At 40.0% G+C, this 14,637-nt stretch overlaps 1 protein-coding gene across 2 annotated transcripts; it reads left to right on the top strand.

Annotated features, from left to right (window-relative positions):
- The first annotated feature begins 5,504 nt into the window (after positions 1–5,504).
- On the top strand, positions 5,505–13,796 carry gtpbp1 (GTP binding protein 1). 2 transcript variants are annotated; one of them, XM_085270940.1, is made up of 14 exons: positions 5,505–5,977; positions 7,491–7,602; positions 7,740–7,920; positions 9,542–9,725; positions 9,976–10,140; positions 10,275–10,398; positions 10,557–10,671; positions 10,755–10,899; positions 10,992–11,174; positions 11,359–11,494; positions 11,698–11,876; positions 12,069–12,230; positions 12,508–12,558; positions 12,706–13,796. In XM_085270940.1, the coding sequence occupies exons 1-14, from the start codon at positions 5,783–5,785 to the stop codon at positions 12,820–12,822; spliced, it is 2,049 nt and encodes a 682-aa protein (XP_085127066.1). In that variant the 5' UTR covers positions 5,505–5,782; the 3' UTR covers positions 12,823–13,796. The 2 variants fall into 2 exon arrangements, with proteins under 2 accessions (XP_085127066.1, XP_085127067.1); XM_085270941.1 differs by lacking the exon at positions 12,508–12,558 and having other exon boundaries at positions 5,509–5,977.
- The last annotated feature ends 841 nt before the right edge of the window (positions 13,797–14,637 follow it).

Here is a 14,637-nt window from a genome sequence, read left to right as displayed (position 1 = left end):
CTATGCTGAGATCAAGCATGACTAAATAGTAGACTGACAGACAAAAGCAGATTATTATATGCCTTAAACAGAGTAGTTTTTTTCTACGTATGCTTTTCAAACCAGAGTAAAACTTGTCAGATATGGTAAAAGTATTTAAACATGGCTATAATTAGTAACTTTGCAGTAAACCGAGTCACTCATTTTGTTTTAAAGCACACAGTCAGCACACACTCACACAGTCCTATAGAAACACAACATGGACCCTGATCCCCTCAGTAACTATAGGCCTGTTTCCATTTAACAAGATTTTAGAAAAAGCTTTGTTCTAATTGGGACTAACAAAGACTACTTTAAGAAGGTGTGGTGGAGTTTATTACTAGTGTTTAATTATGTTTCTCAGAAAAGTGATCAAAACTGGCAAATTTTGTATTTGGAAAGATTATCTTCACTTTCAGATCAGCTTGTTCAAAGTTATGTACCACCTTACAAGTGAACGTCTGAGGATCTTAGTTCAGCTGTACCAACAAACAGTGTGTGGTTTGTTCAGAAAGCAGGTGTAATTATTATTATTATTATTATTATTATTATTATTATTATTACTATTATTGTTTTCAAAGTTCATCTCTCTACAGGATCAATCTGGAAAAGCTATGTCATATTTGTTGCTAGTATTGTGAAAAACTGGACAGTCTTATTTACAGCAAGTTATGGTAATCCAGGTGAAAGGTGACACAGACAGATAACTGTTTCAACATCCTATATATGGAGAAAAAAACAGCTTTAATGTAGCAATATTCTCGGTTGATTTATTATTAAAAGACATGAAACTATCCACTGAAACATTAAATAGAGTCCGAATTTATGTGGATAGAATGCCTTAGTTAGAATATTTATAGAGCTGGGTGTGCCACATAAAATAACTTCAGTTTTGGTATTGTTTAGTTGAAGGAAGTTCAGCTCATTGAAACAGTCAAAAAGGGTCATCATAGGAACAGTCACTGTCAAGTGTGGCAGGTAGATAAAACTGTGTATCATTCAAATAACAGAGATAGAAAAATGGTAACATGTGTTAATCTATTTCAGAAATATAACGGCAATGCATGATGTATGTAGCACATATGATTAAAAACAGAAGAGGAACAAAAGTGGATCCTTGTGGGATGCAACAGGTTCTGGAAGCCGACTAGCTTCATCTTTCGATCATGACGTTCCTATATTTGAGGAGGGAAACCAGTGTAATACGTGACAAAGTTTGTGTTCCAGATATTTTTAAAGAACTTGTTAGATTCTATGCTGAGATCAAGCATGACTAAATAGTAGACTGACAGACAAAAGCAGATTATTATATGCCTTAAACAGAGTAGTTTTTTTCTACGTATGCTTTTCAAACCAGAGTAAAACTTGTCAGATATGGTAAAAGTATTTAAACATGGCTATAATTAGTAACTTTGCAGTAAACCGAGTCACTCATTTTGTTTTAAAGCACACAGTCAGCACACACTCACACAGTCCTATAGAAACACAACATGGACCCTGATCCCCTCAGTAACTATAGGCCTGTTTCCATTTAACAAGATTTTAGAAAAAGCTTTGTTCTAATTGGGACTAACAAAGACTCCTTCAAGAAGGTGTGGTGGAGTTTATTACTAGTGTTTAATTATGTTTCTCAGAAAAGTGATCAAAACTGGCAAATTTTGTATTTGGAAAGATTATCTTCACTTTCAGATCAGCTTGTTCAAAGTTATGTACCACCTTACAAGTGAACGACTGAGGATCTTAGTTCAGCTGTACTTTGAGTATTGCCAACAAACAGTGTGTAGTGTGTAGCAGGTGGAATTATTATTATTATTATTATTTTTAAAGTTCATCTCTCTACAGGATCAATCTGGAAAAGCTATGTCATATTTGTTGCTAGTATTGTGAAAACCAGTTCCTTTATCAGACGTTCAGTGGGACAAAGAGATGTGACATGTTTGCTCATGCTTGTGGTCTTAAGGCAGTCAGCAGATCTTATGACACACACATATCCGCCTACACACACACACACACACACACACACACATACACACACACACACACACACACACATACATACACACACACACACACAATATTTACTGAATATTTATTATAACTATTTATTATCATCACATGAAAGCCAGTAATTCAGCTACATACTTTAATTATATGAGATAATGAAATGCAAACCACTACAACATTTATTCCAGGCTTCACACCAGCACAAAACAATTATATTTGTGTGTATTTCTTAAGATTAAATGCAAACTATTTTAAAAAATTCTATCTGTTGATTGGTAGTTAGCAGACAATTATCAAAATTCATTATTTTACTTAAGAGTTATTAGTGAAAATGCTTGAAGGTGAGAAGAATTCGAGAATAGTTATATTGTTTGTGGTCTGACACAAAGGTGATCTGAGTGTTCACTGTCCTCCAGTGGTCAGAGTGCAATACTACAACAGTCCACGTTCTGTAACGACTATTTACTACTGGAGGCAGCTGTTATTACAAGGTGACAAGGAGAACCAATAGAGCGCTAATGTAGGTGGGAAATCTTCTGAGGATATTCCCAATTAGTGTTGAGGATGTATAGCTTTAACTAAACTAACATAAAAGTAAAAAACAAACAAACAAACAAAAATATCAATCTGACAGTGATGCAAAATTATAACAAAATAGAATGCAAAACGTCACACACCACTCAGCTACACAAAAGTCAATCAAACTACATAGATACGCCACCATTCTTGGGTAAATGCAGGAGCATCAGAGTTTGTGTGAGGGTAATACACCAGGAAGGATTATCTAGCTTCAAAAACAGAAAGCAAAAATAAATAGCAATATTTAATGCTTATTAGAGATTTTCAAAATTGAAATTTACTTTAAACAATTTGGGCTCAAAACAGTAAAAAAACAAAAACAAAAAAAACAAATAGGCTATTTTTCACAATTCAGCCTCCCATATTATCCCTGAGAAAAAAAATGTGGTGTGAAGCATAAAAAAAGAGGGTTTTTAAAAAAAAAAGAAAAAAGCACTTCACTATGCTCTATGAGTATAGTGTTTCTGTCACTGGAGAACAACAACAACAACAAAAGGAAAATATAAAATGAAAAATTGTACACATTACATCACATTGTTGCCATTAAGAAATGCAAAACAGTAATCAGGTAAATTACACTAAACTGGCTATTTAATCACAACATTTACCAGTCAAGCACAACATTTTGTACAACAGGTACAACAGGTTGTACAACAGAAGTGACCTTTCAGACTGCAGATCAATGTTAGACTGAGCATTGGTCACAATAATAATTGAAAAGTACAACATATCATTTCCTTGTCATAATGACATAGGTCAGACAATATTAACTTTTGAATACATTTTGGTGTCAGACCAAAGCAGACCAAACCGACACAGTAATTATTGCATACATTAATCTTAAATGTATGTATGTAAGATAAGATAAGATAAGATAAGATAAGATAAGATAAGATAAGATAAGATAAGATAAGATAAGATAAGATAAGATAACTCTTTATTGTCACTGCACAGTCATACAGTGGGGCAAAAAAGTATTTAGTCAGCCACCGATTGTGCAAGTTCCCCCACCTAAAATGACGACAGAGGTCAGTAATTTGCACCAGAGGTACACTTCAACTGTGAGAGACAGAATGTGAAAAAAAAAAATCCATGAATCCACGTGGTAGGATTTGTAAAGAATTTATTCGTAAATCAGGGTGGAAAATAAGTATTTGGTCACCTCAAACAAGGAAAATCTCTGGCTCTCACAGACCTGTAACGTCTTCTGTAAGAAGCTTTTCTGTCCCCCACTCGTTACCTGTATGAATGGCACCTGTTTGAACTCATCATCTGTATAAAAGACACCTGTCCACAGCCTCAAACAGTCAGACTCCAAACTCCGCCATGGCCAAGACCAAAGAGCTTTCGAAGGACACCAGGAAAAGTATTGCAGACCTGCACCAGACTGGGAAGAGTGAATCTACAATAGGCAAGCAGCTTTGTGTGAAAAAATCAACTGTGGGAGCAATCATCAGAAAATGGAAGACATACATGACCACTGATAATCTCCCTCGATCTGGGGCTCCACGCAAGATCTCATCCCGTGGGGTCAAAATGATCATGAGAACGGTGAGCAAAGATCCCAGAACCACACGGGGGGACCTGGTGAATGACCTGCAGAGAGCTGGGACCAAAGTAACAAAGGTCACCATCAGTAACACACTACAACGGCAGGGAATCAAATCCCGCAGTGCCAGACGTGTTCCGCTGCTGAAGCCAGCGCATGTCCAGGCCCGTCTGAAGTTTGCCAGAGAGCACATGGATGATACAGCAGAGGATTGGGAGAATGTCATGTGGTCAGATGAAACCAAAGTAGAACTTTTTGGTATAAACTCAACTCGTCGTGTTTGGAGGAAGAAGAATACTGAGTTGCATCCCAAGAACACCATACCTACTGTGAAGCATGGGGGTGGAAACATCATGCTATGGGGCTGTTTTTCTGCCAAGGGGACAGGACGACTGATCCGTGTTAAGGACAGAATGAATGGGGCCATGTATCGTGAGATTTTGAGCCAAAACCTCCTTCCATCAGTGAGAACTTTGAAGATGAAACGAGGCTGGGTCTTCCAACATGACAATGATCCAAAACACACCGCCCGGGCAACAAAGGAGTGGCTCCGTAAGAAGCATTTGAAAGTCCTGGAGTGGCCTAGCCAGTCTCCAGACCTCAACCCCATAGAAAATCTGTGGCGGGAGTTGAAAGTCCGTGTTGCTCGGCGACAGCCCCAAAACATCACTGCTCTCGAGAAGATCTGCATGGAGGAATGGGCCAAAATACCAGCTACTGTGTGTGCAAACCTGGTAAAGACCTATAGTAAACGTTTGACCTCTGTTATTGCCAACAAAGGTTATGTTACAAAGTATTGAGTTGTATTTTTGTTATTGACCAAATACTTATTTTCCACCCTGATTTACGAATAAATTCTTTACAAATCCTACCATGTGGATTCATGGATTTTTTTTTCACATTCTGTCTCTCACAGTTGAAGTGTACCTCTGGTGCAAATTACTGACCTCTGTCATCATTTTAGGTGGGGGAACTTGCACAATCGGTGGCTGACTAAATACTTTTTTGCCCCACTGTACATAGTACAGTAGTACAATGAAATTGGAAAACTGTCCTACGTCGGCACTACATATAACACAACACGACACGATATGACACATCACAACGCACAAACAACACAACACAGTATATTAACTTAGTATAAAAAAGAAGAAGAAGTGTATGTGTATTGCACACTGTTATTATTGCACATGTAATTCAGGAATACGTGCTATTAGAGCCCTGTTGCCCTCTGAGTGTGAGGGGCTGATCCAGCTTGTAATCATATGAACGACCCCCTCACTGGTATTGGTCCATTGTTAACATTTTCCCAGTGACTTCAACTCTACTGGTGAATATGATGTCAAAACACACGGTTATCCACGCCCTCCTTTTTAATATTCAGGTGCTGGTAGGTTTCATTTTCAAACGCGGACAGACGGTACATAAGTAAGCGTTATTTTAATGTTAGTTAAAGCGCGGTGAGACCCTTGCTAACGTCATTAACTGTAGCGTAGCAAATATCTAACTAATACTGGAATTGACAGCTCGAGGTGCACCGGTTAGTGTGTATATGTGTGTGTGTTTGCCTGCCAGCCGTCATCACAACAGTTTAGAAAACCTGCAATTTATTACTGCAAAGTTGGCATAAAAATGGCATCAATAGCGGCGGCGCATGAGCCAGGCATTAGCCCAGGCTCCGTACCGCTGGCCGATGCTTTAGTCCCGGCGAGTATATTTGCTCCAGACCGTGGAGGATGCAGCGACGACGCCGGGGATGAGTGTTTCGAGGATGGAGACGTGCTCAATGGCGAGCCCGAGGATCGGGGGATTGACTTTACTAGCAAGGTAAAGCTAAGCTCGCCAAGCTAATGCTAGCTGCTGCTGTCAGTGAATGAATGAATGAGAAAAATAATGCGCCTCTCCTCTACAGCTATGTAATTAACGTTTTATAGCTACGGAGTATTTTTAAGCACCAAATATAACACACGAGTGATTTTTCTGGACACCGAGCTGCTTTTGTTGACACTAAACAGCTAGCAAGTGTTAGCAGTTCCAGCTAAAATAGCAGCGGAGCCCGGCGCTAACGTTAGCTGGACATAGAAGCACTTCTCAAAACAAGTGAATATGGTTCATCTGTTATTAACGGTTTGTGAACCCAAAACAAAAACATACGGGATAATAAAGAACAATGAGATAATATGGTCGGCTTTCCAGGGTACCAGCTAAAATACCCGACATGTTTTGCCTATAATGTCTACCTATGATATATATTGTTGGCTGTAGCTATATGTGCTGCTGAACCATTCTGATCAACTGAAAGTTGCTCTTAAATACCGAAACTTGTAGCATGAAAAAAGAGTTTTTGGCCTGACGTAATCCGGAATGTTTGAATGTAAGAGTGAAAGCAATCATGTCTTTGCCCACAGGTATTAAATTGCACGTTACAATGGTGTTTTTTGGTCCCATAAACACATTGCACAGAGTTGCATCAGGTAGGCAGTCCCTTGTTGACTTTTGGCTCCTGGTAGTTTCAGCATGTTAGCAACTGATATGCTATTCTGTGTAGCAACTTCTCAATAACCCAGTCCACTGGGTACTATTCATCTAGCAGGCCTTTAACACAGCCCTTGTAGCTCCAAATGCATATCTCTTAGTATAAAGTATGATAGTACTATTACACTTGTAACCCGCCCTTAAAGGGAAAGCAATGTACTGCCACTAAGTAAAGTATGTTTCTGCTACTACTGGACCTAAACTACATTTCCTCAATAGTTCACTTATTTCATTTTGTGTGTGTTTGTTCTGGTTTCTTTTAAAGATAGAAACAAAAACTAGCAAATAATAATAAAAAAATGTTTGTTTAATCAGGGTCCCCATGAGCATCACGCTCATCCTTAGCTACTCTTCCCAAGGTCTTACACACTCAGGCCAACATTCACAACAAATGAACATAAAACAAGCAGGTTCTTCTTATACAAAAAGCATTGCACTTCAAGGTGTTTTTAGGTCCATATCAGCAGGGATAACAACACCGTGTTCATGTAACCTTGCGGTATGTCATGAGAAAATAAGCAGCTGTGTTTGCATGTTGGGTGATGCGTTCGACCCTGCCATTCCCTTCAGATTTCTTTTTGCTTACAGGGTATGAGAGTGTCCTCCAGTGAAACTAAAATGTCCCAAATAAGTAATAATGTTTGGTTCAATGCCTGTTCTTTTTTTTTTTTAAACAACCTTACCTGATGCAGTCTCTCCCGGGACTGTTATTAACTGTTATTAGAAGAAGAATATTTGATTTAACAATTTCATGGCCAGTGTTACTCTTTATGTTTTCTCTCTTCCCCTCTCTGGAACCCAATAGCTGGCACTTGTTAGCCCAAATGGAGAGCAGTATGATTCGTTACTTCGGCAGCTACGAGACAGGATGGAAGAGGGATGTGGAGAGACTATTTATGTGGTTGGAATGGGCTCAGGTGAGAGATATATAAAAGCCCTTGTCCAAATTCCAAGGATACTGTAGTGTAAATTACGAGTCTCTCTCTTCCGCCTTTTCACCTATTCACTCTGTAACAGTTTGTAACACATCTGTTCTTGTTCTCCTCCTGTGCAGATGGTGGTGACTGGGGTTTGGATGAGAAAGATATGGAGGCCTCAGTAGCCACAGTTCACTCCATGTGTGAGCAGCTAGATGCTGACCTGATCCCTCTACGGGAGCGCAATGAGGCTGCCGGTTTGGTACGTGACTATCTGATACGGAGGCGTGTGGGTGAGCTGGACTTCCTGGAGGTCAGGTGAGCAGTAATGAAGTCACACTTACTTTCAACAGTGCACAGTGTGTTCAGTACAGGTGACATGTGTCCTGACCAGACTGTTTCAATTTTTTATCAGATAAACTACTGAAAAAACCCAGAGGCCCCTCGGGTGTGGAAAAAGTCAGATGCACACTTGGTACAATTACAGCTGAGAATTTTAAAGGAAATTTAAAGAAATGTTTATTTTAAGCTAAATATTTATAATAATAATAATAGTCATAAATCACCTTGTAGATGTTATGAATATTGGTACTCTAGGTGGTTTACAACCTAGGTTTCATCTAGGAGGATTTTGGGAACAAACATACAGACATACATAAGCTACGATCATGATAGTGTGATGATGATGGAAGATTTCTGTAATTAAACCAATCCCAGGGCCGGGTTCCAAATCCCTTACTGACTTTTGTCCAGTGGCTTTGACCCGTGTGCTGTCTAATTATATGGAGGGAGTGCTTAAAAAACACCTCACCTTAGCTATTATGGATCAGTTGGCCTGTATGCAGTTAGCATGCAAGTCACAAAGGAGCACAAAAGACGCTGCACTGATACTACTTAATACAGTTACACATCGCTTACAGCAAACAGCTGATCAGGGAAGGATTATATTTGTCAATCTGACTTCAGCCTTTAATACAAGGACACATTTTATTGCAAGAACAAATAATAAGAGGGTAACAGTGGATTAGATATTTTGAAATTTATTGTTCGCAGAAGGTCTGTATTACTCATGTTGTCTAATGAAATAATTTGTAATACGGGGAACCTGTAAAGGTGTGTTTTATCCCAATTGTTATTTTCTCTTTATATAGATGATGTACAGCTACAGGATGGGAATATGAAGCTGGTGTAATATGCTGATTATATAACTCTTGTTGGTCCCGGTCATAGGAATACCAACCCTGATGATTTTGCATCATTGCGTAGGTTGGAGGAATGCTATAAATCTCTCTATTTGTTGATTAACATTGACAACACAAAAGAGCCTGTCTTGAATTACACAGGCCCTAAAACAGGTCTTTCATTTTCTGTTCAGTCTGTGGAAGTCATTAATAGGTTTAAGTATCTGGGAAAACATTGTGATAAGGAATTACATTTTGCAGCTAATGCTGATTACATCAATAAGAAAGTTAGTCAGAGACTGTTTCTTATGAGGAAGCTAAGAGGCTTTGAAGTTAGCGAATACGTTTTGGAAAGAGTAAATGTCAGCTTGATTGAAATCGTCCTCATGTTCAATACTCAGTCTGGTGTGGTAGCCTGACTGTGGTAAGTAGGAACAAACTGGACTGAATCTGAATTGCACTCAGGTCAATGTTATAGAATGCCTCTGGCTTGTAAAAAGCTATATAGAGGATGATTTGTACCAAATTCAATTAGTATGATGAATAATAAGCTGCAATATATTTTTATAACTTTACCAATGGTTTATGCATGTGTGTGTATGAATGTGTGCTGATAATTATCAGTTTTTAGTATGAATTGATAACTGACAGTTTTCCACCAGTTTGGACAATGAAAGTTATTCTGTTCAGTTCTATTCTGTTCCCTGAAGCATCCAGGGCTCTTTTTTCAACCTATATGGTATCCTTGTGTCTCTCAGGGTTGCAGTGGTGGGCAATGTGGATGCTGGTAAAAGTACTCTGCTGGGAGTATTAACACATGGTGAGCTGGACAACGGCAGGGGCTTTGCCCGCCAGAAACTATTCAGACACAAGCATGAGATGGAGAGTGGCAGGACCAGCAGTGTGGGCAATGATATCCTGGGGTTTGACCAAGAGGGACAGGTGAGTGTGTATGCTCAGTGCTTTACTTCTAAAAGAAGTGTAACTCTGAAAATGACTCGTGTTTTTAATGATGGTTCATATATTGAGTCATGAGGTGCTGAAATATGTTGACTGTTAAAATAAGTGTGAGAAGAAATGAGTTTGGTGAGGTGAACGTTAATAGTAATATGGAGGATCTACAGAAAATGTTGATGGAAGATGAAAGACTGTATGTTTACATAGGATTTCTGTTATTGTACTTGCTTCCCAGGTGGTGAATAAACCAGACAGTCATGGAGGAAGTCTGGACTGGACCAAAATCTGTGAGAAGTCCTCTAAGGTCATTACCTTCATAGACCTGGCCGGCCATGAGAAATACCTCAAGACCACAGTGTTTGGGATGACAGGACACCTTCCAGACTTCTGCATGCTTATGGTCAGAAAGGGGGAGGGGGAGGGAAGATGGTGTGCGTGTCTATGTACAATATCCATGATGTCCCAAAAATCGTTTTCTTTTTTTCTTTTTCATACAAGTGTAGGAATAAAATTCACTTTTCCGTTCCTTTCCAGGTGGGCAGTAACGCAGGTATCGTAGGAATGACCAAAGAGCACCTGGGCCTGGCTTTAGCTCTGAACGTGCCTGTGTTTGTAGTGGTAACCAAGATAGACATGTGCCCAGCCAACATCTTGCAAGGTAAGCCTTCTGGGGTTTTATTTGCTTTGCAATATTTCCTTATTATGCAAAAAATACATCTTCTATTAGCTTATATGCTGTTTATCTGCATTTTCACGTGCTAAAAAAATTACAGTAACAACTAAATAACTTGTGTGTTCTTCATTTCCTTCTATCAGAGACCCTAAAGCTGCTGCAGAGGTTACTGAAGTCCCCAGGCTGTAGAAAAATTCCTGTCCTGGTACAGAACAAGGACGACGTCATAGTCACCGCTTCAAACTTCAGTTCGGAGAGGTACTGGGTCTGTTGTTGCGAGATTCAGCAGCAGAAAGACAATGTCTCACTGTAAGCTACGTGTGTTTGTTGTGCACCCCCAGGATGTGCCCCATCTTTCAGATCTCCAATGTGACCGGTGAGAACATGGACCTGCTTAAGATGTTTCTCAACCTGCTTTCCTCCAGGACATCCTACCGGGACGATCAGCCTGCTGAGTTTCAAATAGATGATACCTACTCTGTACCGGTACTATGAACACTGATAAACTGCTCTCCCTAATGTATTTTATCATGTAAATTTAATGCAAAAAAACAGGTCATGTGTTGTTTATGTCTTAGGGTGTGGGAACTGTAGTATCGGGAACTACTTTACGTGGGCTCATACGCCTGAATGACACCATGCTGCTGGGACCCGATCCTCTAGGGAGCTTCATCTCTATTGCTGTCAAATCAATACACCGTAAGAGAATGCCTGTGAAGGAGGTCAGAGGTGGCCAGACTGCCTCGTTTGCTCTTAAAAAGGTAGAGAAATAATAAAATCATCCACTGTCTAGTGCAGATGCTTGGCATTGCATAGGTCAGTTAAATGTTAGCAGTTTTTTTTACTCATTAGGCCTTATTGCTGGTCTTGAAAAGTGTTATTCATCTTGATAATAGAAGGGCAGTGAAAATGATGACATGTTTTGTCATATGCTTCCTTCCAAAGATCAAGCGTTCGTCCATAAGGAAAGGCATGGTAATGGTGTCCCCGAGGCTAAACCCACAGGCAACTTGGGAGTTTGAGGCTGAGATCCTGGTGCTGCATCATCCCACCACAATATCCCCGAGATACCAGGCCATGGGTGAGTAGCAGTGACACGCTCTGTGTGTGTTTCTAGAGTCACCTTAAGGCAAAGGCAGGACATTTCAGCAAAGATTTATAGCAAAGTTTCTAAATGACATTGAACATTTGTATGTATAAATGTTATGGGACTGAAATGGTCATTTTACAACCACAGTAAGCATCAATTCATTCTCCTTTACGTATATATTCCCCAACACTCAGTCCACTGTGGCAGCATAAGGCAGACTGCCACCATCCTGTCCATGAACAGAGACTGCTTACGAACAGGCGACAAGGCTTCAGTCCACTTCCGTTTCATCAAGACCCCCGAGTACCTGCATTGTGACCAGAGGCTTGTGTTCAGGGAGGGGCGCACCAAAGCTGTAGGAACCATCACTAAGGTAGCAAAGCCTTCTGGAAGCTGAAGGTTTATGTTGAGTTAATGCTACAGCGATCTGAGGATCATGAGCCAGGTTCTAAAGCTGTAGTTGGAAATAATATTAAGATTATGTCCAAAATGTAGAAATCATTGTAGGTTTATGTGCTCACAGATAGTTCTTTGGGACTAACGTATTGTCTCATATCATTTTCAGCTGCTGCAATCCACCAATAACATGCCATCAAACTCAAAACCGCCACAAATCAAAATGCAGTCTACCAAAAAGGCGCCGCCGCGAAAAGAGGACGGCACCGTGGTGTCCGGTGACGACGTGGGAGCAGCAGCTCAACCGGCAGCCTCCAACTCGACACAACCGGTGAGTCACAAGTCATTAAAAGTACTAAAGCTGTATGCTGTATGTACAAATTCTGTGTGTGCGCAGTAGTGCAGTTCCTGCGTTTCTTCAGATTCTGATTACTTACCTCGAAGTTGCTGTTCTAACTTCTGTTTCCTCCTCCTCTTTTTTTCTCATGTAACATCTTGTCTGTGAATCTATACACTGCTTTGTAATATTTCACCCTAAATTTTAACTCACCCACATCACTCCTGTACACTCTCTCCATCTCCTTTGCTTTCGTGGCTGGCTCTCAAAGGGAGAGGGAGATGATGACCCTCAGTTAAAGGAGGGCAACAAAGAGAACAAGGTAAACTGTGTTGACAGAAAACAAAAGCAACAGTGAGGCTGAATTGTGGAGACTGGACTCTGGTCTTTGCATTTGTTGTTGTTTTTGGCATTGTGATGCAGTGCAGCGACTGCCTTATTGAGCGGTTTCGTTCTATCTACGTTACAGCCAAAGTCTGGAGGTGGTGGAAGGAGAAGGGGTGGCCAGAGGCACAAAGGAAAAGGCCAGAACAGCAGCACCAACCCCACAGCAGCGCCTTCCTCATCGGGGATAGGGAGCTGCTGAAAAGCCCACGGGTCCCATTTCTTCCTGTCACTCCACCAAGTGTCTTCATTCCACACACCATGAAGGAAGCAGATGTTTGGAGCAAGACACTCTCCTCAGTCTTATTACTCCTCGCCTTTTTTAGTTTTATTGGGTTTCTGTTTTTTTTTTGTTTTTTTTTTTTAACACCAGGTCCCATACTTTTTATTTAATTATTTTTGAAAGGGAACACAGAGGGGTATGTCTCACACTAAAAGCATACACCTCCTAAGCATTTAATATCAGCTGCCTTTACCATTTCGAATGGCTTGGGTGATTGAAAGCAGTGTGGTTTTTGAGGTTAGCCTCACTCAGGATGATGAATATATTTAATTTTATCCATATTTTATGCGTGTCTGAAAACAGTCCTCTGGCTCAGTTTCAGGGGCAGGGAGGAAGGATAAACCCAAGACAAGGGTCCAATACCTATATTTACGAGCAGCTATTAGTGACACCCATGAATTCCCTGTGTATTTGCAATGATAAACAGTTGTACTATTTATACAGCATTAATTGCCTCTTAGTTTTACAGATTGGAATGATGTACAAAATGTATGCAAATCACAAATGTAGCAGAGTTGATTTAAGATTCTAGGTATACAGAAAATATAAGCTGTTTTGTTTTATAATTATTTATTTGACATGCAGAACATTTACTCTTGGATGGTCTTTATCTTTTGAGATAAGTTCACTTGCACACCTAGATTCAGTAGTATGCGTCATTCTTCCATCGTCGGTCTATATACAAACCTTATAATAGTGTTAGTACCAATACAGCACAGTTTCTCACTTCAGCAGCTGCTACTGATTGTAATACTTGCCGTACTTGCAGTGCTACTTGTAATTCTCATATCCCATGTGTTATGGCTTGTTGCTGTAGACATATTGTGACATTTTAAATCCCTTGCTACAAGAAAAGAACCATTAATAAACACAGTTTACTGAACTTTTCAACAGTGCTGGCTATTGTGTTTCCATATTTTCAATATTTCTGACATTATTTGCAGTAATATTATTTGCATGGATGTAACCCCTCATTTTCCATCAAGACAAGCCCACACTGCTTCAGCTATGTTGAGGCCTGGGCTCTGGGAAGAAAAATCCATGACTGACAGCATTCTATTGTGTTTTTCTATCCAGATGTGCTTTTTTGGGGGCACTGTATTCAAAATCATTGTTATGTTGAGGTTGTTGACAGATGCTTTCCAGATGGTACTAATGCTTTATAAATCCATCAATATTGACATGATCCCCTACACCACTGGCTGAAGTGCAGGTCAAATCCTTACAGTTGCCACCAGTTTCTACAGATGCCTGCAGACACTCACTGTTGTGCCTCTCTCCAGACCTCCTATGTACCAAACGTTTCAAATGTGCAGGTATCACTCCATCAGACCTGTTGCCACTGCCTTTCTGTCCAGTTGTTGTGTAACCCCAGGCTTTTTCTGCCAGTTTCCCTTCCTCAAAAATGGCTTCTTGACAGCCAGCGATTCTTGAGACCATTTCTGATGAAGCTTCAGTGAACAGTAGATGAATCAACTGCAGAGCCAAATGCAACTCTAGCCCTGTCAGGTCTTTGCTGGAATTTTTTCCCCTCTTAGTTCAGAAAAATTACTTTCAGATACTGTTCTTCTGTTGTCATTTTTGAGACCTGCCACTTCTTTTGTGCCCCTTTTGTCAATCTTCTTAAGGACAGATTGCACACCTTGCAAACCTTTGGCTGATGGATTCACTTTGTTGGCTATTTTATGTCTGCAAAACTATTGCTCAAGACCATTTCAGAAAAGTTTAAGTCTG

This window comes from Mchenga conophoros, linkage group LG4 (assembly GCF_057382185.1).
Source record: "Mchenga conophoros isolate Kocher_MC1m ecotype Shallow Benthic linkage group LG4, M_conophoros_male_GT1.1, whole genome shotgun sequence".
Taxonomy (NCBI): domain Eukaryota; kingdom Metazoa; phylum Chordata; class Actinopteri; order Cichliformes; family Cichlidae; genus Mchenga; species Mchenga conophoros.
Note: the sequence above shows the minus strand (reverse complement) of the source record. Positions and strands in the feature narration are given on the sequence as shown.

Excerpts from the sequence above, each read along its gene's own strand:
- gtpbp1 (XM_085270940.1), top strand. The coding sequence starts at position 5,783 with ATGGCATCAATAGCGGCGGCGCATGAGCCAGGCATTAGCCCAGGCTCC. Across the intron at positions 10,141-10,274 it reads CAGACTTCTGCATGCTTATG|GTGGGCAGTAACGCAGGTAT; the intron begins GTCAGAAAGGGG and ends GTTCCTTTCCAG. Across the intron at positions 10,399-10,556 it reads CCCAGCCAACATCTTGCAAG|AGACCCTAAAGCTGCTGCAG; the intron begins GTAAGCCTTCTG and ends TCCTTCTATCAG.